Genomic DNA, 27,306 nt, shown 5'->3' with positions numbered 1-27,306 from the left:
GGGAAACACGCTGCCGCTGGGCGCGCTCGCCGACCACTCTTCACTCGCCGGCTGGGAGATCCACGCGCGCGCGGCGCTCCCGTCTCGGCGCATTTGAACGAATCGCGAACTCTGCTGCTCATTGTGACGACAGCCAAAGGGGTTCTTCTCTAACGTATCGCTTGAACAGGTAATAGTACTCATACTATTATTGTATACCTGCTGTGCAGAGTCCTACGCTGCGAGGCCGGGCGGAGGCATGGGCGCCACGGAGTTTCGGTCGCCTACCCTGGCCCCCTTCCTGGGCTGACCCCGCGTGACCTGACCTCGGGTGACCTCGGGTGAGACGGCGTCGTGAGCTGACCTCTGGAGGTGAGTGCCGATGTGGTGACATCACTCGCCGTGCCCCCTTCCTACCGGCCTGCCGGGCCTCGCCTTGGGCATTTGCGGGAAGCCTGCACTAGGCCTCCCGCTGAGGGCAGCTAGGCGAGGTTTGGGGGGTGGGGCAGCTGAGAAGCCAATTGTGTGTTTAAGTTTGTGTGTTTAAGTTTGTGTGTACTGTGTAGCTGTGTCTTCCTGTGTATCTGTGCATTTACACAGTTGTGTTTAAGTGTGGTGTACCTCCGTGTTCGTGTTGTGTGTGTGCTTGTGTACCTGTGTGTTTGTGTGCCATCGTGTACCTACCAGTAACTTAGTTCTTGTATTCGTCTTGTGTCTGTGTGATTGTGTACCTGTCTGTCCTTGTGGCTGTGTTATTCTATACATGCATGTTCTAGTGTTTGTGTCCCTGTGTAATTGTGTGTTTGTGTACTTGTGTGTGTTCGCATGGTCTTACCCCACTCGCTCTAATTAGTAATTTTTTCCCCGAGTTTCGATTTGCAACTCTGAAAGTGTCTGATGGTGACACTTGTTGGCTTTACCATTACGAGAAAGACAAATCGTACGCCTCTTTATATTTCTCCTTCCCATGCACCCTGTTTTACTCGTACAGTGCAGTATAAGCAGCACACTTTATTCATCACGAGGATGACCACTGCAGAGACGGAGCTATGAAATCAATGTCACGTGCAGGAGTCAAATGGGTGACAGTGACATCGGACCAATGAGCGATGGCGAGCGCGTTGGGAGGCCTTCATCCAGCAGTGGATTGTCAAAGGGCTGCGCTGTGCGCGTCGTGTGCCTGCCATGAGTGCCATCGCCTCCCACGAGGCAGCGTATGCCCGTCACGAGCTTTCAGTCTGGTGAATCGGCTCACTCACGACATGGAAGTTGACCTCTGAGGAGCAGTGGTTCACAGACGGTGGCATCTGATGCAGCCACGCGAAACCAAACGAATGCTTTGCGCAATGAGGGCTACAGTGGGTGGCACCTCGCGCTACCCCCACATGTCCCGGCAGAGTCGAGAATTAACTTTCCATGAAGCAGGCCAATGAGCTTGCACAAGAGGGTAATAGTCAATCGCTTTATTTCAATAGAAGAACGATGCCAACGGGGACGTGTGGTGGCAGCAGCAGTGCTGCACAAGAGGCCACATGCAGCAGATAATGATAATTTTTGCATTGTAATAAAATATTAAAGATTAAAATCGCAGCGTGGTAATGGGCGAAACATCTGAATTAACCGAGCAATGGTTTCGTCATGGGACAATTTGATTGGGACAATTCGTTTGTGCCAAACAACATCGGCAGCAGCGTGAGTCTTGCCCGGTGATGACGGTGGCCTGGTAATCGCGAGTAACCGTCCAGGCGCCCGTGTCCATGAAGGAGGCTTGATGGGAGAATGTGTGTGTGTGTTGGGGTTGTGCTCGTGTTTTGCGTGAGCAGCTTTGCCCTTGTGAGGCCGGCACCGTGAGGCCGGGCCCGCACCGCGAAGCTGCTACCGTCACAGTTCCCCATCCTCGCGGCGCCCGGCCGTCAGCCGGAGCATGACGCCGCCGGCGCCACGAGCGCCGCCACCGCAAACCAGCGCTACGGAGGGTCGTCACGCCACACGCCTGCCACCAGGTGAGGAGGGTGTTTGCCACCCACATTATCATCGTCATCATCATTATCTCCACAGTCCCAGTGTCTACTTGTCATAATTTTCACGTCATTCTTAGCAGTGTCATCATTATCAGCCACGATCAAACTACTGTTGGATGAAAGCCGTCCAAAGCCATCTGCGTCTCTCACGGTCTAACGATGTAACAATCTGTTTAGATTAACAGGGGTGGGGAACGTCCGGCCCGTGGGCCGTATAAGGCCCGCAAAATAATTTGATCTGGCCCTGCCAAGGCAACCGCACGACTCGAAATTCAATAAATCTCGGCGCTTTTTTCATAGCAACATAAATTGTTATAAATATCCAAATGGCCTTTGGCAGATAAAAGGTTCCCCACGCCTGTTCTAGAACCTGAACATGAGCTCATTTCATTGCTCTGTCTCTGTGGTGGATGTCCTGCCAGGCACGTTATCTCCTTTCACCGCCATTCTGTTGTTGCTCTCGGCTGCCGGCAATCATCCCTTCTAGCAACGTGCCCTGCCTAAGCCTATCTACCTTTTTTAACAGTCGATACGATGCCTCTAACCTGCATATGTTTCATGTGTTTCGAGGATTCCTATATGTGTGTTCAAGTTTAAATGAGAATCTTGCGAAATTCTACTTAAAGAGTACACTGGGGTTGTTTCAAAGACATTTTCATTTTAATACGAGAAGTGTATAGCTTTCCATCTCACAGCACGTGATGGAAGAGAGTAGGCTCTGGAGGTTGTGGCTCGTCGACGTGGCTCTGTCTGCGTCAGGCGTCTGCCGGGTCGCTCCTCTCGCGTGGTGGCCCGCGGGGACAAGGCCGAAGGGAGGATGGCGGTGGCAGCGGCGGTGGTGCCGGCGGCCGACTGGAACGGCCTCACGCCGCGCGGAGAGGACGTGGAGGTGGACGAGGTGGACAAGCTCAAGTCGAAGCTGATGGCCGCGTGGAACAACGTCAAGCACGGTGAGCAATGCGCCACCCCCAGCGTTGGCGGACGAGAGCCTCCCCACGCCGTGTGGGCCGTGGGGGTTGTTTGACCATATTTCGTGGTCAGCGTGGGATGAATTGAGGGGACCCAGGGCAGGTTACGAAAGCACTCGATGGCTTTGTCCTGGGCTGTGTCACCTTGTCACTCGGTCTCCTGTCCCCCATGTTTCCTTGCCCTGACCCCATCAACCCCCCGTGAAAGCAAATCTTTTTTAACTTTTATCATTTTTACAAAACATATCCAGCTAAGATTGCATTTAGAAGGTATGTAAATTAAAAATATTGTTTTGTTATTCACGGGTGGCTGAAGCCTGCATTTGAAACCAGGCGTACAGCAGTGCTGGCTCAGTGGTTTGACGTGGTATGAGGCCCCTGGAGCGATGGTCGCACTGTGCGGGTGTTTGTGTCTCTGCATGCAGGGTGGGTCGTAAAGACCAAAACCAGCTTCAGTCGCCACTCCCCCATCTACCTGCTCGGAAAGCAGTACGATTGCTCCTCTGAAGGTGACTGTGTGTGTTCGTGTGATTACGCAAGCATTGTGTGCCCACACAAATGGGTTAACTAATGCCAGGGAAGTAGCCTGCCTATGAAGTGTACCTATATACATGTACAGCTTTTTGTCAATCCACTGCTGGTTAACGGCCTCCTCGTGCTGTACGAGGTGCGTGGGGGTTATTTAATTGTATTTCGTGGCCAGGCCACCAGGTTTGCAGCGCAGTGCTTGAAAAGCTACTCGAAGCAGTCTCCATGCACGAAAACGCACGCACATAGTGAGGTGTAACATTATATTAACGATAGCACTGTGCGTCTCCCTGCTCAGTGGTGGACGTTCCTCGGAAGATATCGACCGGCTCCTCCTCCTGTCCAGACGCCGTGCCGGGCGGAGGAGGCGGCGGTAGTGCTCCGGCAGGGCTGGGACCGGCATTCCGTGCGTTCCGGCGAGACTTCGCGTCGCGGATCTGGATGACGTACCGGCGCGAGTTCCCACAGCTGGGGAGCTCGGGCTGGACCACGGACACGGGCTGGGGGTGCATGCTGCGCAGTGGACAGATGCTGCTGGCGCAGGGCCTGCTGCACCACCTGCTGGGACGAGGTGAAGCGTGGGCCCCAGGGAGGGCTCGGCACGCGCGCGCACACGGCGCCGTCACCGGCGATGACGGTGATCGTCGCTAATATGACTAACGCTACCAACGCTTCCACTACCAACAACTACACAACATCAACAACTACAGTCACTCTGCTTTATTGAACCAGCAGGCGAAATACGCCCAATGAGACACGTGGTATGTTGCCTCTTCAACAAGGGCGACCTGGGCACAATGGTCGATTGTTACTTCCAACTCTGCAATATTACGTGAATAAAAAAGACTTAGCCATGCAGGCATGGCTCTGGAGGTGGTGACAAAAGCTGTTGTGATTGTCGGCGGCACAGACTGGCAGAGCGAGGAGGCTGTACAGCTACTGCACCAAGATAGCGAGGCGCCCGGGCGGCTGTCCTCCAGCCCCGGCGAGCCCGACTACGTGATGGTGGGGCGTGGATTTCTGGACGACAGCATCGCCTTGCGGCTAGCAGGCACCAGCTGGATGGTACTTACCGGGGCTTGAGCGGTGTATGTCTATCATGCAGGGTGGGGTTGGGACAGTTATAAACGACACACACAGTATTAGTGTGTATAGGATGTAGGAAATCATAAATGTGTTTATGGAAAGTCTTGTAAGTCCAGGTGAGTGTTAGCTCCGATTAGCACGGTTGGTTACATATGGTGCGAAAGAAGTTGAACACACATACATCTGATGGGGTAGGTTATGCCCTGGCCGCCCAATGTAAGGTGTCACCACGGCCGGTTTGCACATCCTGTTGCAGGCCTCTACGGAGCAGACGGACACATACCGGCAGATCCTGGGCTGGTTCACGGACACGCCTGACTCGCCATTTGGCATCCACAAGCTGGTGGAGTTCGGCAAGAGCTCGGGCAAGCGTGCGGGCGACTGGTACGGCCCCGCCATCGTCGCCCACATCCTCAAGTGAGTGTCGCTCGAATCGGATGTGGGCGCTGCGCAAGGCCCCGAATCTCACGCTCGTTCGTTAATTTTGTTATTAGTTAACAGAGGTGCCACAATCCATCTTGCTCCTGCGCTGGAGTCGATCTCATCGCTCCCTCTCTGCTGTCGTCGTCCTCTCGGGCGCATTCCCGTCTTTAACTGCAATTCGGTCACCAGCCTCGTCCGTGATCCATCGTCCCTCACAGTGCGGTATCGCGGGTCACGTGTCTTGAGCTTTAGATCTGCGCTGGGGTGACACTCCTCTCTGTGGGATGCCCTCAGCCAGGCCATGGAAATGGCGCAGTCCCCCGGCGATCGACAGCATTGGTATTGTGCCCCGTGGTCTCTGCCGTACCTCGTGGCGCTGTAGGAAGGCGATCGAAGAAGCCGAGCAGAAGCTCCTGCAGGACACGGTGGTGTACGTGGCCCAGGACTGCACAGGTGATGGCCGCTCGCGTTCACGTGAGATCAGCGCTGTGGATAACCTGCACACCAGACGTTTTAATTATTATTTAAGTTCAATGTGTAATAATACGCGTAACACAATTTTCTGTACAGCTTGAGTTAGCGCGATAGACAAAAATGGACGCGTGCGCGGGTGAAAGAACAGTCATGTGATGCTCAGGGCCCAAGAGGGCGGGTCGGCAACGTACTCCACAGGATTACGATGTGATAAAGTCTGCTTCTGGGTGCTCAGGAATGATTTTTTGGATTTTATTACCTCAGCTAGTTTTGGCTGCAGGGCTGTAACACCTTGCTACCTTACGCAGGGGGATGAGTACCCAGCAGCGCAAGTAATCACGTATCCGACAACAACAAACAAGCGGCGTGGGTTTCCTGTGGTCAGTGTACACCGGCGACGTGCAGGAGCTGTGCCAACCGACAGCCGCAGGGAGCTCAGACAGCAGCAGTGAAGCCCTGGGATCGCGGGGCCCTCTAGACGTCAAGGCCGGTTGCTGCGGAGGAGGGGGTGGAGAGGAATCGGCGGCGGTGATGTCGCCGGTGCCCAGCGCGGAGTGGAAGGCGCTGTTCGTGCTCGTGCCGGTGCGGCTGGGAGGGGAGACGCTCAACCCGGTCTACGTCAGCTGCGTCAAGGTGCGGCTCTCCCCGAGTGGCCCGGGGCTTTTCCACCTGCACCACGCAAACGTGCGAGCCTATGGGCGTGTGACAGGGAGTGTGATGCAGTGTCTGGGGAGTAGTACATGGGTGTATGGGGATGCAACAGAGTGGGAGTGTAACGGTGTAACAGGGAGTGTATGGGTGTGCGTGGGAGTGTAATAAAGTGTTATCAAGAGTGTACGGGAGTGTACATGAGTAACTTGAGTGTGTGCAAGTCTAGCAGAGTGTGTGGCAATTTAACTTGTGTATGTGAGTGTAACAGAGTGGGGATGTAATGGAGCGTGAAGGTATTTGAGTGTAATAGGAAATGTATGGGAGAGTGTGGGAGTGTGACAGAGTGTATTAGATTGTAATCGTGGAGTGTATGGAAGTGGAACTGAGATTTATGGGAGTGTCCAGGAGAATTGAAAGTGAGTGTACAGCAAGGGAGTGTACAGAAGGGCAAACAAGCCTGCGGGAGTAGAAGGGAGTGTGTGGATTGCAATGTCGTGTCCAGGTGTGTGCAGGTCTAGTCAGGGAATGTGAGCGAGCCGAGTAGAGTAGAAGGCAGTGCACGGGCTGGCATGGAGTCAACGGCGGTGTGTGTGCCACGCTCGGCCAATGCGCGACGCGTGGGCGTTTGGTGCGTACGTGTACGGATATGTCTGTTCTGGCCATGGCAAAGAGAGAAGTTGTAAAGACATTTATATGGCTGTGACGCCCGTCATTTACAGTAAAACTCCACATTGTGAAATGGTTCGAAGCAGCATTGGTATGCCGTCATCCTGAGAGTCCACAGTTTGTACACACGGTGTGAAATGTAATTGCACATAATCATAACGAATCTACAGACCAGTCGATTTTAGCGGATTAATGTTGAGTCCCGCATAAAATCATAATTGTTGTAGAGCGGGGACCCGCTGCTGTTGAGCCAGTTTCTGCTCGCGTGGGCGTGGTGCCAGCTGGCGAGACAACCCGTCGGACGTTCTCCGGTCCCCGCCGTGAGCGAGGAAGGCCCCCTCTGGTGGTGACGCGCAAACACGCGTGGTGCGTGTCGTGTGCAGGGCATCCTGGAAATGGACAACTGCATCGGCATCATCGGAGGAAAACCAAAGCACTCGCTCTACTTCATTGGATACCAAGGTCAGCGGGGCTGGCTCCACACTCCTGCCGCTGTACAGACGACGATCACTCGTGCCTCTCTAGAGCTCGTACGGCTCCTTTAATGAGCTCTCAAGCCCTTTCAAGCCCTCTCTGTTAATGATGAGACTGTCAGTGCGTGGTCCTTGGAGGGAGTGCCAACTGCGTAAGACCTAAAACCCATGATTATTGTTACGCTCATTCGCTCATTCACCCAGGAAAGCCTCACTGAGTCTCGAGACTCATCAGCAGGGTCCTGGCAAGTGTTCACATTGGGGTGTGATGATTGCTGTGTGGATAACAAATGAGCCCGTTTGTGGGTAATTTTTCAAATATGGCAAATTTGGATGACACTTTCACATCAGTGCCTCCTCTTGCGAATGGCGTCACGGAATCTTTAATAGATGTTGATGATGATGCCGAGTCTGCGATCCTTGGAAGGGCGTTAACTGTGCAACAAGCGAAAGACCAAAAGCCAGATAACAAAAAATAGTCAATGCATTCGTAAAATAAAATATGATACGGTGAGAGCAGTCACCGAAGGACAACTGTGAAACTCTGCAACAGTTGAGAGATTTAGGAGAACAAAGTGATGGCAAGGTGTAGGAGCATCAGCATCATTGGCCAAGGTGACCTCTTGGCCTTGCTGCTGCTGCAAGGGTGATAATTTGCTGATGCACACTCCCACAGATGACCACGTCATCTACCTGGACCCACACTACTGCCAGACCGCGGTGGATGCTGCCCAGCCCGACTTCCTGGTTGAGGTGAGCCGCGTGGACCTGGGAGTAACATGCGATGACGATTGTAAAGGGATCATATGTAATTAATTGGCTGAGCTGAAATTGCGATTGATCCAGGCCTGGAGCAATGCTATCTGAGCTTTGCATAATCACGAGTAGTCTTTTTGGAAGGGATTCTTGGTGAACAGAACACAGCCACAAACTTAAATCGCATCGGGAGGTTGTCTAAGAACTATTAAACACAGATTTGGATTTTTGCTTTTTATCCCCAGTTATATTTAACCGAGCAGGTGGCTCAGTGGCAGAGCGAGTGGCTCGCAAAGGGAAGGTTGATTCAGGCCATCATTACCCTGGGGTCAGTAAAACTACTACCGATTTGTGTGAAAATCAACAATGCTTTACCTATGGAGAGACTTTTGTAGCACTGGCTCAGGACTGTAAACAAGAGATGATCATCTGCTCGTTGCTTGTATCAGAGATAAATCACTTTGACTTTCCGGGTGTTTGCTATGTGGGAGGAAACCTGAGTCTCTGGAGGAAGCCTACGACACATTCATGCACACATGGATTTTTAAAAAGTCCATCGATTTATTTCCATCTCCTGGCCATCTCACAGCCCAGTCCTCCAGCACCTGCTATTCTCAGGCAGTCTCATATCAAATCACTCGCAGGCTCAACACTGCTTGGAAACACCAATATCTGGTGAGATGGGGTGCATTGTGGATGATTTAGGTGTACTCATCCACTCATCACACACACCAGTCACACACTCATCACACACACACAACTTAAACACTCATCACACACACCACTCACACACTCATCACGCACACCACTCAAACTCACCACTTACACACTCACCACTTACACTCATCACACACCCCACTTACACACTCATCACACACATCACATACACACACACCACTCATACTCTGACCACACACCAATGACACACTCACCACTCACCCACTCACGGGGGCGTGCCGTGTGTGCTCAATGTCTCCTGCCCTCCCCCGTGCAGTCGTTCCACTGTTGCTCACCACGGAAGACGGCGTTCACCAAGATGGACCCGAGCTGCACGCTGGGCTTTTACTGCCGCACGAGGGACGACTTCCTCGCGTTCCGCGATCGAGTCGTCAAGGTGAATGTGCGCCCGGCTCGCTTTGAGTAAAGGACGTCTTCGCGCTGCCGCTATACTCGCGAGAGCGGAGGGACTTGTCGGCCCAGGAAAGACGCGGATGACCGGGACCTGCGGTTGGCCTGCGACGGGTGGATTGTTCTGCAGCGTGACCGAGGGAGAGGCCGTCATCCAGCAGTGGATAGAGTATTGCTGATGGCCGATGATTGGGCAGAAAGCACATATTCTGACAATGATTTCTGTAATTTAAGAAAAAAAATCGCAAATCTATTATTATACTACTCGGCGCAGGTCTTTCAAGCTTGCCTTTGTTTTTCGAGACTTTTGCCTTGCCGTGTTTCGCCGTGCGTTGGCGCAGGTCCTCCGGCCGTCGGCGGGCGTTGGAGGAGGAGGCCTGCCACAGGAGAGCTACCCCATCTTCAGTTTCATGTCGGGGCGGAGCCGTGACGTGGAGGATGAGGAGCCGAGGCCTGAGAGGCACGTGCGGCTCCACCCGGTGTGCCGTCGAGCCGCCCAGCGCAGCTCCTCCGAGGACTTCGTGCTGCTGTGACTTGGCAGCCCGCTAGTCTTTTCGGTGGAGTTAAGCCTGCTGTGTAACACCGCACCCAGTTAGTCTTGGAAGGATTTAAACCTGCTGTAACGATTGATAATTATAATTATCAATCACGGGATGACAGATTATGATCTGTCATCCCGTGATTCTTCTGCCGCTGTAGCACCGCCACACCTCGTTAGTCGTCTCGGCGGAGTTCAGTCAGCTGCCACCTCTCATCCCCCAGTCTTCTCAGAGGATGTATCCGTGAGCACACCTCGTGAGACGTCTGAGAAGAATGAGTAAACTTGTATCCCTAGGTAAAGCTTTTACCAAGTGTCATGCTGATGGCACCCTGAACACGGTGAAGCTGCTTTGGGGACTGTGATATGCTGTAACTTCTCACTGCCAAGCGCAGCTTTGAAGACTTGAATCCCGCCAGGGGCCTGCAATCCGCAGGGCAGCTCCTGTACAGACTTGGTCCTTCTGCAGCTCCGTATCCCATGAACATGAGGACTTTTTCCTGCCGTAACTTCCCACCATCATAATCGCTGCCCTGCAGACTCTGTTTCCATGTGACATCACATTCAATCCCTTGTTTTACAACTGTTGCGTTTGACCTTCACTTCCAAACTATTTTGATTGCTCTGAAATTTCAGGCTTATTTTATTTAACCATTTGAGAATTCGACAGCGTGGTAATAACGTTGATGCTACCTTTAACGCTCAAGAACATTTTAATTTAAAAAATGTACGACTTGTCGCCCAACAACATGTACCTGAGGACAAAGAAGTGCTTGTTTTCCAAGTCGTGAGACTTGTAATCAGGGTGATCTTCCTGTAAACATGACAAATCCATTGTTTGCACCTAATGCTGTTACATTTTGCGATCAGTATTCGAGCAGGAAGCTGTGGTAATCGGTGGTCGTTGGTTTAACGTGACACCTTTGAACCTAGCCCCAGGCACTTTGTACGTCCAGCTCCCAGCGTCCTGTACATGAGGCCCTATCCAAGCTCTAAGCTGTGCGCACGTGGTTTGGTAGCATCATTTTCTGACGTTTTGCACATCACCATCGTTTTAACTTTCGGAGAATGAATTTTGACAGTGCAATTTTTTGCTCGCTTGTAAATATTGTCTCGAAATGTGGCGAGGGAAATGTTAATGTATTTTGTGACTGTGCTTGTGCACACAGGCGTACCACTGTGCCCGGGTGTACGTTGGTATGTACACGTTGAAGCTCCCTTACACTGGACCATGGTCTTTTTTATGGGGTTTGTGCGGTCCGCACGGATCAGATAAAATGTGCATCGTGTTCGACACACGCTGCCCCTAATGTCTGTAAAGGAGTTTCCAATGCCCTTGCTGCTGTCTATACCATTCAACCACGCTCGGGTTTACGCTCCATGGTGATGGTGTTGCCCAGAGCCAGCTAGAGTTCTCCAGAGATCAATCCGGGAGGCAAGTTGTCACGCTGGTGACGTCCTCACATGAATTTTGGCTGCCGCGTAGCCCATCAGGTCGGGTCATCGTGCCGGCTCCAGTCAACGCGTGCGGGCGGTGGCCAGCTTATTGTTGTGACGGAGACTCAAACCAGAGGCAAACCTGGGTAGGCCGAGCAGCGGTCGCCGGGACTTCCACTGCCCGCTGGGCAGGAGGCTGTTTACTCGCGGGTATCCCAGCTCCAGTTCTTGCGACCCACCGCGCGATGTTGCCTCTCCACGTTAACCACTCGCCGCGGTTCAATTTCAGATTCTCTGCACGACGCTACATGCAACAGATGGTTGGTAAACTCGTCCCATGTGAGAACGAAGATTAAAATTAAGATAAATCGGTCCCGTTGATGTCATGTAATGACATGATCATCACCAATTTATCTTTTTTTATCATAATTTTAATCTGCATTATTTACGTCCCGTGAGATGTGTTGACCAACATAAGTCTCTCTAAAAACGCGCGTGTTACATCACGGGGGACACGGACATACACAACACTCCTTTTAATTGGAATGGCCACTGTCACGTGGCACGTGTTTAACAATCATCGGGTGTGTACAGTGTGTAATGACCTAATTTGTATTTAAACGAAGGTTGGTTACAGTGGGAGGGAGCGCCGGTGGTGGGTCGTTGGAATTGGAGTCCGAGACACGCCGGACAGGGCAGCAGGGCGTCGTGAGTCAACACCGATAAAAATGTTAAGCCGATTTAATTTCCGTTGATGTTAAATATCTTTTAAGATACGTTGTTGTCCAGAAGAGGAATATGGTTGCCTTCATAAAAGAGTATCTGAAGATTAAAAGGGAAGCTTTGTGTTTTATTTCTACGTGATCTGTGATTGGGTTTCTTGGAGTTTTGTTTGATTTACGAGGTGGAGATTGTGAGAGGTCGCCATCCGACCAGGCAGCTGTGTGGTAACGGCAAACCACCAGAGGTGGGACAAAGTCATTGTTATGCAAGTCCAAGTCGAGTCGCAAGTCATCAAATTCATGACTCGAGTCTGACTCGAGTCCAAGTCACATGACTCGAGTCCACACCTCTGCAAACCACCTAGCACTTCATCAGGGTGCACACGTTCATTTGTAATAATGACAGCGTTCCCGTTGAAGACTTTCTTGAACAAGTGAAACATTTTAGAGAAAATTTCGGAAAACCGGTGAAGGATCCAAACGTTTCCGACCAAATATTTACGAGAAATCAACACTGACCACTCCGTTTCACATCACTTGTCTCGCTTTCGCGTTAGGAGACATGGCGGTCAGCATTTGACAAATAACGACACCAGCCACTGAGCCACATCAACGCCCAATTTGTGTGTAGTTCGCTTTATTGCATACCACGAAGGCCTGTGATGTCGCTGATTTTTTATTTTCTCTTTTAAGGTCGCATTATTGACGAATGCGTTGAGTTTTTACCTGGTTTATATATCACCTTGTATTTCTACATGTTGTCTACTATGTATGCGTGTATCACTTGTTGCCACTACAGCAGATACAGATCAAAATAATTCATACACACACAATAACCGATGCGGGTTTTGTCAGCATGGGAATCGATTTTATGCGGTTAGATCCTTGAGCCACTGACACTTCAGTGGACATCGAGGGAGGGGAAATTCAGAGGGCGGTGAGTTTCATCTATTTACGCGGTACAACTCGTTAAGCGTGGAGATGCGAGTGGCGTTGCTTACGGGACGCTGCGCAGAATAGCAAGAGGAGCATTTTTGAGAATTAATGCAGAGCGTAGAAATATGACGAATTACGTAAAATAATTCCTGCAAAACAGAAGGCGTCATGTAAAAAAAATATTTACACATTTAAATGTTCTTGTTAATTTGCCAGAAAACACTTGTCAATAATCATGCAATAATGCGACCGCGTCATTATATTCACGCCATGTTCAGTCAATATATGATTCACTTATCATTTACATTCATTATGGGGAGTGAACCGATGGACCACGTCACTTGTGTGCTGGCACGGAACACGTTTAGAACATCCCTTGTGTGCAGGAGGGCGTATGTGAGCTTCTGTGCGTACATTTATGCACACCTACGTGGAATAATTCTATGTGGAGTGAATGTGAGAAGTGATACCACGTGGGTGAATTGAGTGACCCTGCGCGGAGTGAATCCCTGTTGGTCACCGCACAGCGCTACGTCGGGGCAGGGTGGTGGCCAGGGGGTGCGGTGGTCACAGGAGGAGGAGGGCCACGGCGACTGTGAGGAGTTCAAACCCGAGACGCCACGGGCGAGGGTGCCCTGCGTCGCCCCGGCTCCCCGCGCTCCGCGCTCCGGGCAGCTTCGCCGTCTCGTACAGCCACGTGTGGTTCTTCTAAACGCACGGCACGCAACGCGCGAGTCAGATTTTATGGTTATTTACATGATATACTCATGTAAAGTGTAGCCTTTAAATTATGTAATGTGATGCGTCTGCGTGCTAACAATCCTGATGTTACCTGATGCCACCAGAGACCAATTTTGGCAGACAAAGTGTGGCGACATAACTTGTGTTTTTTCGGATCAATCCAAAACAAACATTCGGATCGTCGAGAATTTCATACCTAGGCCTGTGTCATGCACGAAAGTGATCTTGCACAAAGTAAGACCCGTGACTATACGAGCCCCGTGATAATTGACTTTTCACAGCCACCTCCTCTTGTGGTTAACCGCCGACGCGAGCGGCAGCAGCAGCGTCTCCCCCTGTGTTTGGGAGACAGTTGTCTGCTTCTGTTACGGTACGAGGCACTCAGACCCAGCACAGATAAAAAGGCTCTCGCAGAGGCCCTTACAATGATGACAGGGGTATATCTCAACGCAATCAAATCACAGGACATTGTCACCAGAAAGAAAATACTAGCCTCCCCCCCCCCCCCCTCCAGTACCATTTAGTACAGCCAAGATGCTGGCAGTCATGGACACGTTCCATTTGTGGGCTGTTTCGAAGTGGTCGGCCGATGTGCAGGGCAGGTGTCGAGGGAGACCGAGGGTGAGATGGGGGAATGCGGTGAATGTATCCCTTTAATACCACGGTGCTCCTGTCGAATGTGTTCAGATGTTATCTGGTGCAGTGTCGGGATTGTGTGGCTCAGCAGCAGCAGGAAGAGGGGCGGTGACGCGGTGGCCCACCGAGAGGTAGAGCTTCACGTCGTAGTCCGTGTCCCGCAGGAGGCGCTCGTACTGCGTCACGCGGTCCGCGCTCCACGCGAACTCGGCCACCACCGCCTCCAGAAGCCGCCCCTTGTGCCTCTCAGGGGACGTCACCGTGTACTTGTTGCTTTGCCTGCGAACTCACACGGCGGTCGTGGGGGTCACGCCCGGCTCGGCACCGTGACGTGTGTTTGCGAGTCTCCGCGCGTGGTGTGTGGTGGTGAGTGTGTCATGTGGTGGTCGGTCTCATGGCGGGGGCGGGGGGGGAGTTTCACAGTGCTGAGTCTCACGGTGGTGAGCCTCACGGTGGTGAGTACATCTCGTGTGCAGCGGTCTGCCTGCTCGGTCACTGGAACCCAAGGCCCCAGTCTTTAAAGCCTCCGGTGTGGAGGAAGAGGTTACGGGGAAACAGAGGAGCCAGGATGGGCGAGAGGGAGGCACGGTTTTTTTTAAACAGGGCTGGGACGTGTCTCTCTCAACGCGACTCGAATAATAAATTTGGAGTCCCAGAGCTGCCAGGGGAACCCAGACGACCGGCCTGGAAAATTTCACAACTTTGGAGCTTCGAGTGATCCTGTGGCTGATGCTGCTTTTGCTGATTTTTGACCGTGAGGCCTTTGCACCTCGAGGTCAGCCACACACTTGCCTGGAACTGCCAGGGTGGCACCTCGCCAGAGTTTCACCGTGGCCACTAAAACGCGCGCGCGCTTCCACCCATTTCAACCGCCGAGTTGGTGCCGGGCGATCGGCCTCACTTGGTTCCGATTTAAAGCTTTCGTGACTGCAGGGATTCATCTTCTTGGTTCTTTCGGTAAAGTCACGTAGAAGGGAAATAATAAAAGAATAAAAATAAAACATAATTAAATACAATTATCACGACGTTTCGGCCACAATGCAAGCAGCCGTCCTCGGGTGAAGAACAGGGCTGTCTTTCCTTCTATGTAACTTTACCGAAAGAACCAAGAAGATGGCCTCACTTGGTCACTTCGCAGCCGAGGAGGTTGCGAGCGAGCGTCGGCACGTTGGGGATGCTGCGGCAGCGCGCGAGCGAGACGCGCGGGTAGTAGTGCAGGTACGCCAGGCACATCTCTTGCAGCGTCTCGAAGCCTCCCTGGGGCGACAGGAGCCATCGTACGTTCCGAACGCAGAATATTCACCGTGCATTGTCGCCGAGAATGTTATCAAACAAAATAAGTACCGCCTCCTTCCCATCGTTTTGTCTCCGCATTAACAAATATAACTAATACTTTGTATGCATCGCATTGGCCGCACGGCCTTCTGTGAGTACATAATTTCAGCAGCTTTGGTTCAATCCAAACTAAACTCTTGACCGATTTAGACATTCAATGTCTCACCATTGAATGTCAGGCTTGCCTTAAGCCAATGCTGTTGGATTGCCAGATGTTTAAAGGCAAGTACCCTCTCTGTAAGATATGGGTCCGAATTCAACGCAAAGTTATATGATACATAGCACAAAATAATAATTGAGTGTCGTGAAGAATATGAATGTGTTAACGATGGTAACGATGTTGGTATGTGTTTGGTGCAAGATTTTGAGAAGTTTTGGCCAATCCTGCCCCTGTGAGTAAGACTGATTACAATGTAGGCAGTCAAACATTCCTAAAGTTAGTTTCTTTTTCTAGTTTTAAATATCGACCATATGGCTGTTCTAAATGTCAACTTCCTAGCCCTTCTAGAACATGAGCATGTCACTTTTTCACTCAGTTGCTGTTTTACTCATTCAGCGAACTCTGTCCATTTATGATTGTCTTCAGTGTTGTAAAAATATAGTACAAATGAAGTTATTTAAAATATGACGCCAATTATGGATTCAACACTTTTAAAAACACCCAAATACAAACATGATTAGGACCAGTTTTAAAAACTAAAGTTAAATATTTTTAGTTTTCAGATTTTTCTAGTTAAAGGATTCCATTTCACTACATTGGTGTAGACTTGTCAGCTTTCCAGCAAATTGTAGGTCATCCGAATTCACTCCACTCGGTCCACCACTGATTCGTTATTCGTTTTTTGGACTTGGGTCGTCGTGCGGGTCCGTCAACTCGGGCTGTGCACTCTCGACCACCAGACACAGACAATCGAGTCAAGTTGTCACCCAGGAAAATGCGCCAGTCGAGTTTGTTTTGAGCAAGACCTGGTTATGTTCAAAAGCAAGCAACATTTAACAATTTAATTCGTTTTGCTGGAGATTACAACCCAGCATCATCAGTTGTGAGCAGGTTTTAGCTCTAATTGGCATCATATCTCCACAACTCAATGAATAAACTGTTATGGATCATTAGATCGGTTGGGAAAGCCTATGTGCGAACTCGGTCCCGACGGTATCGATCAGTGGTTCTCAACTTGTTAGGTATGGCGGCCCTCTAATCAAGATCACTGATCCCTGCCAGCCTCAAACTTGACTAAGGGTACTTGAGGGCCACAATAAACAGAGAGATCACATGTCCATGCCTCTAGTCAAAGCGGTTTTAGCATGGCATTTGTGTTTCACGCTGTGTGTCAGTGTGTTGTCTGTTAGCAAGGCATGCGGTTCCTGGTGTCGTTGCGTGTTTTGTGTTCCTTGGGCATTTGTTTGTGATGTATCGGTGTGTTTTGCGAAGGCATTTGTTGGATATTGTGTATTTTTATTGTGTATTTTTATTGTGTCAGCAAGGCTCGTGTTGTCACGTTGCGTATCGGAGTGTTTTGTCCGCTGATGGTCGCCGCGCACATTTATAATTTCTCCCGCACGGTATCCATGCCGCATTCTTTGCCCCTCCCTCACCCACCTAGAACCGCGAGCGCACTTTAGAACCGCGAGCGTGTTCGCAATCGGTACGCCGTGCTGCGTGGTACTTACAGTGGTGATGTTCTTCCTCTCCTCCGTGTCATAGGTGCATTCCACCACCAGCACATCGCCCTGTCACCGTGGCACACACACGTCACAGTGTCACAGCACGTCACAATGTCACAGTGACGCACACACCACGTCACAGTGGCATAGTGACATACACACCACGTCACACTGTCACAGTAACACACACCACGTCACAGTACGTCACACTGTCACAGCACATCACACACACCACGTCACAGTGTCACAGTGTCACACACACCACGTCACACTGCCACAATGACACGTCACAGTGTCACACACATCACGTCACAGTGTCACACACACCACGTCACAGTGTCATAGTGACACAGACCCCATGATGCTGGACACTGGCTTCCCTCTGCACAGACCGACAGCTCGTTACCTCGAACCGAGGCGTTTACTCACCGCCAGGCTTTCAGTGCGTTCAAAATCCACTGCTGGATGAATGCCTTCCCGTGCCGTGCGGCTTGCGCTGATCGCTTGCCCGTACTCCACCGCACCGATCAGCGCGGGTTTGTGAAGTGGTGGGACCATGGATGATGGGCTCGGCTTTCGCTCGCCACGGATGTTAGCCGTGGCCAGGATTCAAACTCAGGTTACCAGGTTAAGAGCTCCACTTCACTGCCCCCCTCCCCCCTCAAAAACAATAGAGAATATGCAATTCAAACTGAAAATGACGCAGATTTCGCTCAATACGAAGTGGAAGAAGATGTTGAGAGAAGAGCAGCCGGTGCTAGGAGTTGTACTGCTCACCGCAAACACTTCAATGTGCTGTGGGAAGTATCTGCTCTCCTGAAAGTTGAAGTCGTAGGTGTTGTCTTCACCGATACTTCCAATCTCCTCCCCGGCCCTGGAAAACCACGCGGGCCGCCTCCTCATGAGCACAGCAACGCGGCCCATGTCCTAGGCAGCGTCCCCATGGCACGCTCCACACGGCGACGTGAAAGCCGTGCGACCATCGTCGTGTTTACATCATTAGTACCTCATTTGCCAGTAAAAAAATATGATAATTGGTTTTTTACCCTTTTATCTGGCAACAAAACTGACAGCTTTTTTACGAGGAGTCATGTTTGCATAGACCACAATACCTGCAATCATAACGCAAACAAAAAACACAATTCTCATAATGAATGCACTGTCCTTTAAGTTGATTGGTCCACACCCGAGACAGCTTTCCTTATTGATTGGTCCACACCCGAGCTTGTCTCGGGTGTGGACCAATCAACTTCAAGGACAGTGCATTCATTATGAGAGTTATGTTTTTGTTTGCGTTATGACTGCAGGTATTGTGGTCTATACAAACATGACTCCTTGTAAAAAATGTGTCAGTTTTGTTGCCAGATAAAAGGGTAAAAAAACAATTATCATCGTCGTGTTGTTTCAGTCAATTGGCTGACAGGAACTCGGTAATGTTAATTGACTGTCGATTGAGCTGCTGGTGGTAATGAAGATATGCACAATTAAGACTTTGATAATAAAGTTGATTTAAATATATCAAATACTCGCAGTAATTGGGTCTACAATGTTAACGCTGAATCCTATTGACAGGAATTCTGCTGCGGTGTTGTGGTTGTGGGGGTGTGTGGTCACGATTGCAGGTACAAGATTTTCACTTTTTTTTTAGTTGTATAAGATTTGATCCCTTGGAAAAGGTTTATATTTAGTGTTTAAACATCTTACCACCTTTTTTTATTCCAGAGAGGGTAAAACCTATTCTAATTTTTTACACGTAAATATTGTTCGACTATTTTGCGCGGGAAATCGAATAAAGAAAGATGGCGTCTCGCGTCGTAGCGAGTTATTTAATTATTATTTCGAGCATTAATTACTTGTTTATTTTGATCACTCCAACTCGAATCAATTAATATAACGGTGTTTGAAGATGATCATGGTGTTTTGGTGATGAAAGAAGTTTTTGTAATAGTTTATAACATTTGGTATTGCGCTGTTCATTTGGAAGGCACAAAATGGCTGCCTTGGAGCTCATTCTAACATTGAGCTCGTGGGGCGAGCGGCCACGGGTGACCTTGCACAGGTGACATTCCCGATTTGGGTTTCAGAATGATGTTATGTTTATTGTCAGTAAAATATGATTTCTCTAATTTACATGTTAATATAATTTGATATAAAAAATATAACTGTGTATTGTCTCGTTTAGGCAGTATTATCAGGAGCTGTAGTAGGTGCTACAGATGTTTTGGGAAGATGTTAAAATGTGTCTTGTTAAATGTTTGTTAAATAATATCAATGTTAAATGTTGTTCGATATCAGCAGCTTTTATCATAATTGAGATTTGGGCGGATTTCGAGCTGAGAATTTGAGCTGCAGTGTTGTAACCCGGGGTGCGTTTCTGATCGCCATTGCATCTGTTGGACAGAACAACGCAGAGTCTACTCATCGTCTCCGAACTTTTATTATTTTTATCGTCGCTGTTGTCTATTTAGTTGACCTCGCAAGGATTCACGGCGGGAGGAGAGCGGATAGGGCGGACCGGCTACAAACGTCGACAAGTTCGTGTCGAGGTCGGTGAGTGGACGGAGTCATGGAGTGGCCTGGTGAGTATCTGAAACTCTGATCCAGGTGAATGGCCTGCGGTGTCAGCATGTGTGTGGTCCATGGTTTGATATCGGTCCGACTATATAATGCATTTGGGATTTTGTTTTTATTTCGCACAGCAACGCCATTCGTCACTAAATGGCGATGGCGTCACCATGGCGCTTGTGCCAGACTAGGTGCACTTTTGAGGTCACGCGAAGTGTCGAAGACTCGCTGACAGGTAATGAGGCAGACCCATGTGCCATGGGGCAGACCCAGGTGCCATGGGGCAGACCCAGGTGCCATGGGGCAGACCCAGGTGCCATGGGGCAGACCCAGGTGCCATGGGGCAGACCCAGGTGCCATGGGTTGACTTGCCGAGGTGATTGCCAGATGCACAAACTGTGCCAATGCACAGGCACCATTACACGCACTCACCGGAAGTGACTTACACTCACCGGAAGTGTCTCACACTCACCGGAAGTGACTCACACTCACCGGAAGTGGCGCACGTGAATTTTTCTCCCGGCCAGATGCGCGTGCAGCAGCGCGGCGAACACGTACACACGCGACACGTGGCCCTGCATGCAGCAACGAGACGGGCAGATGGGCCACCATGCCTCGTCGTAGGGGCGCCTACGCGTGCGTTTGTTTTAGCGTGGGATATGCGACAGTGCTGTTGGGCCCTCGGCCAAAGACAAGGGTCCCAACGAAGATAACTCACATCCTGCAGGAGCGCCGTGGTGCACAGGCCGTGGCTAACGAAGCCGGAGACGTGTGGGGGGATGATGTGGTAGGGGCTCGGGTCCACCCCCACTTCTATGATCCCCGCGTCGTACCTGCGGAGTTGGTTGGTGTAGAAGAGCCGGAAGCCGGAGTTATCCACGACACCTGAAGGGGGGCGACAGGCAGTGTCGTGTTGTATGGTTACAACACAAGCCCTCGTTGTATCACTGTACCGCTCAACCACGCAACTTATGAACGTAGTTTGTCGTCCACCGCTCAAAAACCGCGTCACAACGGGGCGCGTTCCGCGTCATAACGGGGCGCATTCCACGTCATAACGGTGCGCGTTCCACGTCATAACGTTGTGGTTTCTGCCTTGTGCGAAAGGTGTTGCCTAATGGGAGGAACCGCGTCATAGCGAAAAGGCGTTCTAGTGTGAACAGCATGCATTAAGCGAGGACTTGCCGTAATCAATGCAGTGCGAGTGTTTCAGTGATAACTCCTTCCCTATGTGATGTCATGCTGCCCACCAGCACATGTTTTTTTACATTGTGGCTTGTCAGAGAATCTTGCATGAAGGACCCTGCCCTAATCCACCTGGTCACCTCCAGATGTGGGCCTTGTGCCCTGACCCCGCACCCTGATCCCACACCCGGAATATCATGCCCTCTGACCCTGTGTCCTCAGCGCCCGAGCCCTGACCTCACCGGTGGCGAGGTTGGGGTTGTCGTAATGGATCTCGAGCAGGACGTACTGGGGGTCACCATTCGTGCCCAATGAGTAGCCAACGTCCTTGGGGTACACGAACGCCTGGGCGCCAGGAAACAACGACCGCGCTTTTAACAAATCATCCGGTGACGTCGCTGCTGATGCATTGGTAGTGGTGCACAAGCACAAACAACAAAATAACCCAACACGTTCGTCCAAAACACCGTGGACTTAAAAGGAAAACTGTTTGATGTTGCTCTAAGAGGGATGGTGGTATTCATGAAGCTGCCCCACTCCTACCTTGCCCGTCAGCCACTATCTAACCGATCGTCGCACACTCGTCACACTTCACCTGCTGCCCTTCTACACCCCCCACCACTACCCCACACATGTCAAGTCTCACGGATTACACTTGAGATTCACGGTTTTTACATTTAATATTAAAAGTAAAATAAAAATGTCTGGCACCTTGCATCAAGTTCCCTAATAATACACAGCTCAGGACAATGCATTCACGCATAGCGTGATATTTTCCTTCCCGCTGACATGTCCTGGTTTTGTTGCAATGTATATCAGAGGCAGAAACCCTCTCAGTAAATAGAATGTATTTTCCACGTCGGTTCGGAGTCATGGATGGGTTTTGGATCGTCGGGTGCGAGGTCGGCGGCGGTTACCTCGCCACCGATAGCCCACGCCACCGTGATGCCCTGGCACTTCCAGAATGGCTCGGGCATGTTGGGATGGTAGCACTGGTTCTGCTGCTTGTCCGAGCCATTGATGTTGGCGGCACAGCGGTAGAGGATCATGTGGTGCACGTATGGCTCGCTGCCATTCGTCACCACTGCTTCCACCTACCCTCCAGAGAGGGGGGGAGGGGGTACCAGTGAGATGTGTAGGTGGAGAGGGTGGAGGATTAGCAGAGGGAAGTGAGAGATCCGGGTGGGAAAATTGAGGATGAAGGTAATAGAATGGGAGAATGAGGTACGAGAGTGGGAGATGTGGGCGAGAGATGAAGGTGAGGGACTGGTATGAAGGTGGGAAGTTGGAGGACTGGGAGATGCAGGTGGGTGGACGAGTGTGAGATGGAGGTGTGCGATCGAGTGGAAGATGGAGGTGGGAGATTAAGATGCTGGGGTGGGGAAGGAAAAGACAGGTGAGTGACTGGAGGGGTGGGAGGTTGGAGCAATTTTGGAGCAGTGGCAGCGTGTCGAGGTGGTTGATGAATGTGAATGAGTGGGAAAAGGATCTGGGAGGTGGATGGGGAAGATGGGACAATTGATGGTGAGAGAGGAAGGGGAAGAGGGAGTTGGTGGGTCATGGTGAACAGATGTGGTAGGGTAGACAAATCGACACTGCCAGCTGGGTCTGAAATAGACACAAGCTTACAGGCATTACAGCCCCCAGAACCGATACGAGACATTGCAACCAGAATCAGACGTCACATTCACAACCCGTCTCGCCAGCATCTCAAGAACGCGTGACATGGTCCCCGGCGTGTACCTGCCCCCCCTCCCTCACTAGGCCCCAGTGACCGGGTGGCCTCATCAGACATTGTGAGAGCGTGGAGGCCACTTGGCCCCGTTGGACCCTTGCCTTAATGAGATGGTGTTTTTCTGTCAGCACGGGCAGCTTGAACATCGTGCACAAGTAGAAGGTGTTTTTGTCCGAAGGGATCTTGAACTGCAACGACAGAAAGCACGGCCGGCGAAGACCCATGGTGTAATGTGCTGGATGAGGGCCTCCCCAATGCCACGCGGATCGTGTGAGGGTTATTTTACCGTACTTCACGCTAATTCAGTGCGTGTTTATGAAGACAGCATAGGTGTGGGAGCATAGAAGTGCAGTACAAACATAGTATCTTTTTTTAGTTGTCCTTCCCCCGCACTTCCGATTAGCACAGTTGGCTACGTACGGTGCGAAAGAAATTCAACATACAAACATTATTTATCTGTGCTGTCCTTAACATGAAACGTCGGGCCAACGGCATGTTTACTGGGTCCCCTGGCATGATATTGAACCATATAAATTACTAATTAGTGTCGGTGGTTGTCATAGTAAATGTGAAATTCCACAAATCCCAAATAGGCCACTTTTCACACTAAAATTGTATGCAATAAAAAAAAAGTATACGTTATAATCAATGTAGTTGGATTATCACTATTATGTAACAAAAATATATCTGCATACAAACTCGGGGGTTATTGGGGGACAGGTAACCCGAGTTCTGTATATTCGAGGTCCCGACCAGGAATCCACTCGGTTGTCTGGACGGCTCGGTGGGGAAGGGGAGGGGTCGCACTCGGGGGGACTGCGGAAGGTGGGAGGGGGCACCTGGAGGTGGGGAGATGGGGATGTTGTTGGGGGTTAGGGAGGGCCTGTCACTCAGCGATGGGTACTTCCTCTCATATATCACGACAACAAAGCAGAAATGATTTCAAACTGCGATTGAATTTCTGCTGCTTTCGTAATTGCGGTGTTGTCTCTGCCTGGGCAGGCTTCCTGCAGCCTCCCCCGTCCTTGCCTTGTGTGTGCTTCGTCTAGAGCTGGGATGACTCATTTATGAAGTCGATTGCTCAACTCACAATTGCAATATACAAATTTTTTGTGGAGGATTATTTGAGCCCTCTAAAAATGGTGGCCACCCCCACATTCTGTAGGCAGGAAAAACCCTTGGAACCCCATCCAGCGTGACACGGCTGATGATGCCAATGACATCACCAAGCCCTGCCGGCCACCTCCCGTCCAGCGTTATGACCGAACCAATAATCGGTGCTTCAGTATGCCCTGTAGGAGTGAGTGCTGTCTCTCGTGAGTAGAACTTGCAGTAGTGAGTGCTTCCTGTAGTAGTGAGTGCTTCCTGCGGTGAGTGAGTGTTCCCTGCGATAGTGGGTGAGTGCTCGCGTTGCGGTGGGTGAGCCACGTTGCTGGTGAGCAGGTCGGCGGTCGTGCTTGGCTCCAGGACTTCGTCGCGTCCCGAAGAGTACGACAACAGCAGCACCGACTTGGTGCCGCGGTTAGCGCCATGGTGAACGATCACCACGTCGCTCCCGAACGCGAACACCGCTCGCATCGTGTCGTGCTGCACGCCAGGCGCAGAGACACACACACGGTACGCGCCCAGAAATGACAAGCGCAGATTTGTAATGCGTAGACGCACAGATGAGGCAGACATGACAGATTTGGTACGTGGACACGATGCATTGACTTTTAGGTTTTTTGATTAGATCGCGTAAATATAAATGTGTCAACGACATGTAGTGTGTGCCGACACATATTGTGTATCGTTAATGACACATTTATATTTACAATGCTCTGACCCAAAAATCTTTATTAATAAGATAAACGCCCAACTTTATATGTGATGAAAATGATGAACGCTGCACTTCCCGTTGTTTTCATGCAGGGGGCGCTGCAAACCTACGCGCCCCCTGCATGAACGTCGGTGGCGCAGGGATAGACGTTCGATTACGTTGGAATCAATCTGCAGACGCCGGTCTTCTCGCACGGCCAGCTCTATGTCGCCTTATCTCGATCCCGCAATCCCAACCAAGTGAAAGTCCGCATCGAACCGAACCCCCAGCAAGGACATCTACTTAACGACGAGAGAAAATTCACACGAAATGTCGTTTTCAATGAGGTCTTCCAGATGTAAAATGATATTTATATATTAACAACTTTCTCTGTCTGTCTATGATGAATATGATGAACGCTTGAGAGAGAGAGAACGAGGCGATTCGGTGTTGATTCTCAGAATTGACTTGGCCCCCACCGACACCACTTTGCCATTTGTTTTGCGACGACGACAACAATTTCCCATTCTCCCCGCAGACGCTATCACGATCAACAAGTCACAGGGACAGATGTTCCATTACGTTGGTAAGCGCACGACTTTATCTTTATGATGAAAACTAGGTTGTTGGGGGGAGACGCAGGTGCCCCCCAACAACCTAGTGAATAACATTGCTCACGAAAGCCTACACATTAGAATGCATTGATGCTTTTAAACCTGGTTGGAAAGCATTAATAAAAAAGTAAAAGCGGTGCGTGTGATGCAACAGAATCGATGAAGACTCACCGTGATGTCCACGTCGTGCTTGTCTCCAGTCTTGAGCTTCCGTCCGAACGTGACCACGCGGTGCTGGTTGACGAGGTTGAGGCTGTAGATGTGGACATCCTGAGAGTCGTCCTTCACGGGGGTTGTCTCACTCGCTGAGTAACGGTCCTGACGCCACGGGGACGACGGGGAGAGAATGATGCGTGTGATAGGAGGCAATGTGTGTGAGAGTGTGTGATGGTGAGTGAGGCCTTATCATCAGCCCACAAAAAAGCATCTACTTGGGTATTTTACGTCATTAAATGCTCCACATCCTCAACTCCCCACGAGTGATGGGGCAGTTATGGAGAGAATGGATAAGTTTCCGTACCTGGTCAGTATGTGTATGGCCAGCTCCGGTTTGGCAGCGGAGTTCTCGCTCTAAATCGGTCAAGCGGCATTATCTTTTCATGAGCTGCATAACGCCGTATGGAAGCTACCTGACCTGTCACTCCATACGAATCTCGATTTTCTCAATATGAAGGAACATCTGCACTGGTTTAAAACATTCACAGACCCTTGAACATTCTGGACACGGTCCCATCAGTGAGCTCTTCCAGCAGGCGAGGCTGCGTTGGCTCGGTCTTCTCGCCCGCATGCCCAAGCAGGTTCTCTTTGGCTGGATAGAGTTGGCTAAACGGCATGGCACAAGTTGGAGAGAAAATAGGCTCCCGTGGTACAGGATATTAAGCTGATTGGACTCCCCAATGACTGGTACCAGCGATGTCAAGATCGTCCTCTGTGAAGGAGGCTCGTGGAGGATACTACTGGGCAGTTAGAGGCAGACACCCTCTAACAGCAGCAATGTTAAACACTAAACAGAAGATAATTCTTTAAATAAAGTTATTATTTAAGTAATTATGCTACAGGGCTGACCACAACCTATCCAAGGCTGCCCCCCCCGCCACACTCCCCTCTCTTACCGTGCAGGTGTAGTCGCCCCCGACATGGTCGGCCCCACACACCACCATGTCCGTGTCCTTCATGCCGCCCTTCCTCGACACCCCAAAGCCCACGTAGCCAGCGGTCTGCACATCGATCTTGAACACGATGTAGGAGCTGTTGACGTTCCACGACAGCAAGAAGCGCTCGTGCAGCTTCGTACGGTGCTGGAATTTCTCCAGCGAGAGCTGCGTGGCCCCACTTGGGCCACCCGTCAGGGCAACCACCAAGGCCACCACCACCACCACCAGGCACAGCCGGGCAGAAAGGGCCGGCATGTCGCACTGTGATCTTCCACCCCAGGGCATCTCTCTGCTACCTCTCTCGCTCCCAGTGATAAGATTGCCAACGAATTATTCAGTGACCAAACTAATGTTATTCTTCTTGGTATAGTCTGATTGTGGCTGTGAGTCGGCCGGCTGTGTGACGGGGTGAGATTGACGATGAGTCTGAGTGGAAACGCCGAGCGAGCAAACTTAGCAACGCTGGGAGAGCGCACAGAGGAAGAAGACCGCAAATGGTAAATCCCTTTATAAGTACGGTACATAAAATAATTGACTGAGTTCAGTGATTTTTAGCTGACGTGGTAACATTAGGGAGGAACAAAGAGCGTGCCCCCTCTCGTCAACATTTAATAGCGACGAGCGACCGACCGCTTTGGTCGACGAGACTAAGAGAATGACTCTACGAAGTCCACCGACTGCAGGACTTGACTGTGACTCGACGGATTGTCGTCATCTACTAGACAGAAGAGGTTTTATTGGGTTAGATCGCATAAATATAAATGTGTCGTTAAACGCGCCACCACCCGACAGCCAATTAGTAAGGTTTTTCACGTAAACAAAACATGCCAATTCGTTCCTAGTACAGCACACTCACGTTAACACTGCCACGCTCCACATCCGCTAAACGCTGGCGCAATGGACAGGCGCTAGTTTTTATATCTACACTTAGCTTGATGGTGTTCCGACACGGGGCGTGGGCGTTGAGGAACTGTGGCCGGCATGCGTAGGGGTGGTGGAGATTATTGCAACTACGAGAGTTGCGTTTTTTGTGCAACCAGACACAAACACAACGAACGTACCTCCCACGACTGACGCATGTACCTCCCACAC

The 27,306-nt window shown here is 50.7% G+C and overlaps 2 protein-coding genes across 6 annotated transcripts; one reads left to right on the top strand and one right to left on the bottom strand.

Annotated features, from left to right (window-relative positions):
- The first annotated feature begins 14 nt into the window (after positions 1-14).
- On the top strand, positions 15-11,963 carry LOC144730666 (cysteine protease ATG4C-like). 4 transcript variants are annotated; one of them, XM_078611338.1, is made up of 13 exons: positions 15-351; positions 1,803-1,982; positions 2,760-2,950; positions 3,394-3,477; positions 3,843-4,067; positions 4,407-4,561; positions 4,839-4,999; positions 5,388-5,458; positions 5,865-6,112; positions 7,180-7,258; positions 7,946-8,022; positions 9,020-9,140; positions 9,490-11,963. In XM_078611338.1, exons 3-13 carry the CDS (start codon positions 2,818-2,820, stop codon positions 9,684-9,686), a joined length of 1,551 nt encoding a protein of 516 aa, XP_078467464.1. In that variant the 5' UTR covers positions 15-351; positions 1,803-1,982; positions 2,760-2,817; the 3' UTR covers positions 9,687-11,963. The 4 variants fall into 4 exon arrangements, with proteins under 4 accessions (XP_078467464.1, XP_078467461.1, XP_078467462.1 ...); XM_078611335.1 differs by having other exon boundaries at positions 16-351; positions 3,795-4,067; XM_078611337.1 differs by having other exon boundaries at positions 17-351; positions 3,795-4,067; positions 9,020-9,139; positions 9,495-11,963.
- A 507-nt stretch (positions 11,964-12,470) lies between these two features.
- On the bottom strand, positions 12,471-27,198 carry LOC144730662 (DBH-like monooxygenase protein 1). Of its 2 annotated transcripts, none has more exons than XM_078611324.1 (13): positions 26,173-27,198; positions 25,232-25,378; positions 24,077-24,235; positions 22,750-22,836; positions 21,831-22,007; positions 21,156-21,258; positions 20,447-20,613; positions 20,221-20,303; positions 17,941-18,037; positions 17,170-17,229; positions 15,287-15,420; positions 14,289-14,442; positions 12,471-13,491 (listed from the first exon to the last, which is right to left on the bottom strand). In XM_078611324.1, the coding sequence occupies exons 1-13, from the start codon at positions 26,497-26,499 to the stop codon at positions 13,354-13,356; spliced, it is 1,833 nt and encodes a 610-aa protein (XP_078467450.1). In that variant the 5' UTR covers positions 26,500-27,198; the 3' UTR covers positions 12,471-13,353. The 2 variants fall into 2 exon arrangements, with proteins under 2 accessions (XP_078467450.1, XP_078467449.1); XM_078611323.1 differs by having other exon boundaries at positions 12,471-13,494; positions 26,173-27,197.
- Positions 27,199-27,306: the final 108 nt, after the last annotated feature.

Source organism: Lampetra planeri, chromosome 36, assembly GCF_965212315.1.
Source record: "Lampetra planeri chromosome 36, kcLamPlan1.2.h2, whole genome shotgun sequence".
Classification (NCBI taxonomy): domain Eukaryota; kingdom Metazoa; phylum Chordata; class Hyperoartia; order Petromyzontiformes; family Petromyzontidae; genus Lampetra; species Lampetra planeri.
The sequence above is the reverse complement of the archived record's forward strand: the minus strand, read 5'-3'. Positions and strand labels throughout refer to the sequence as shown.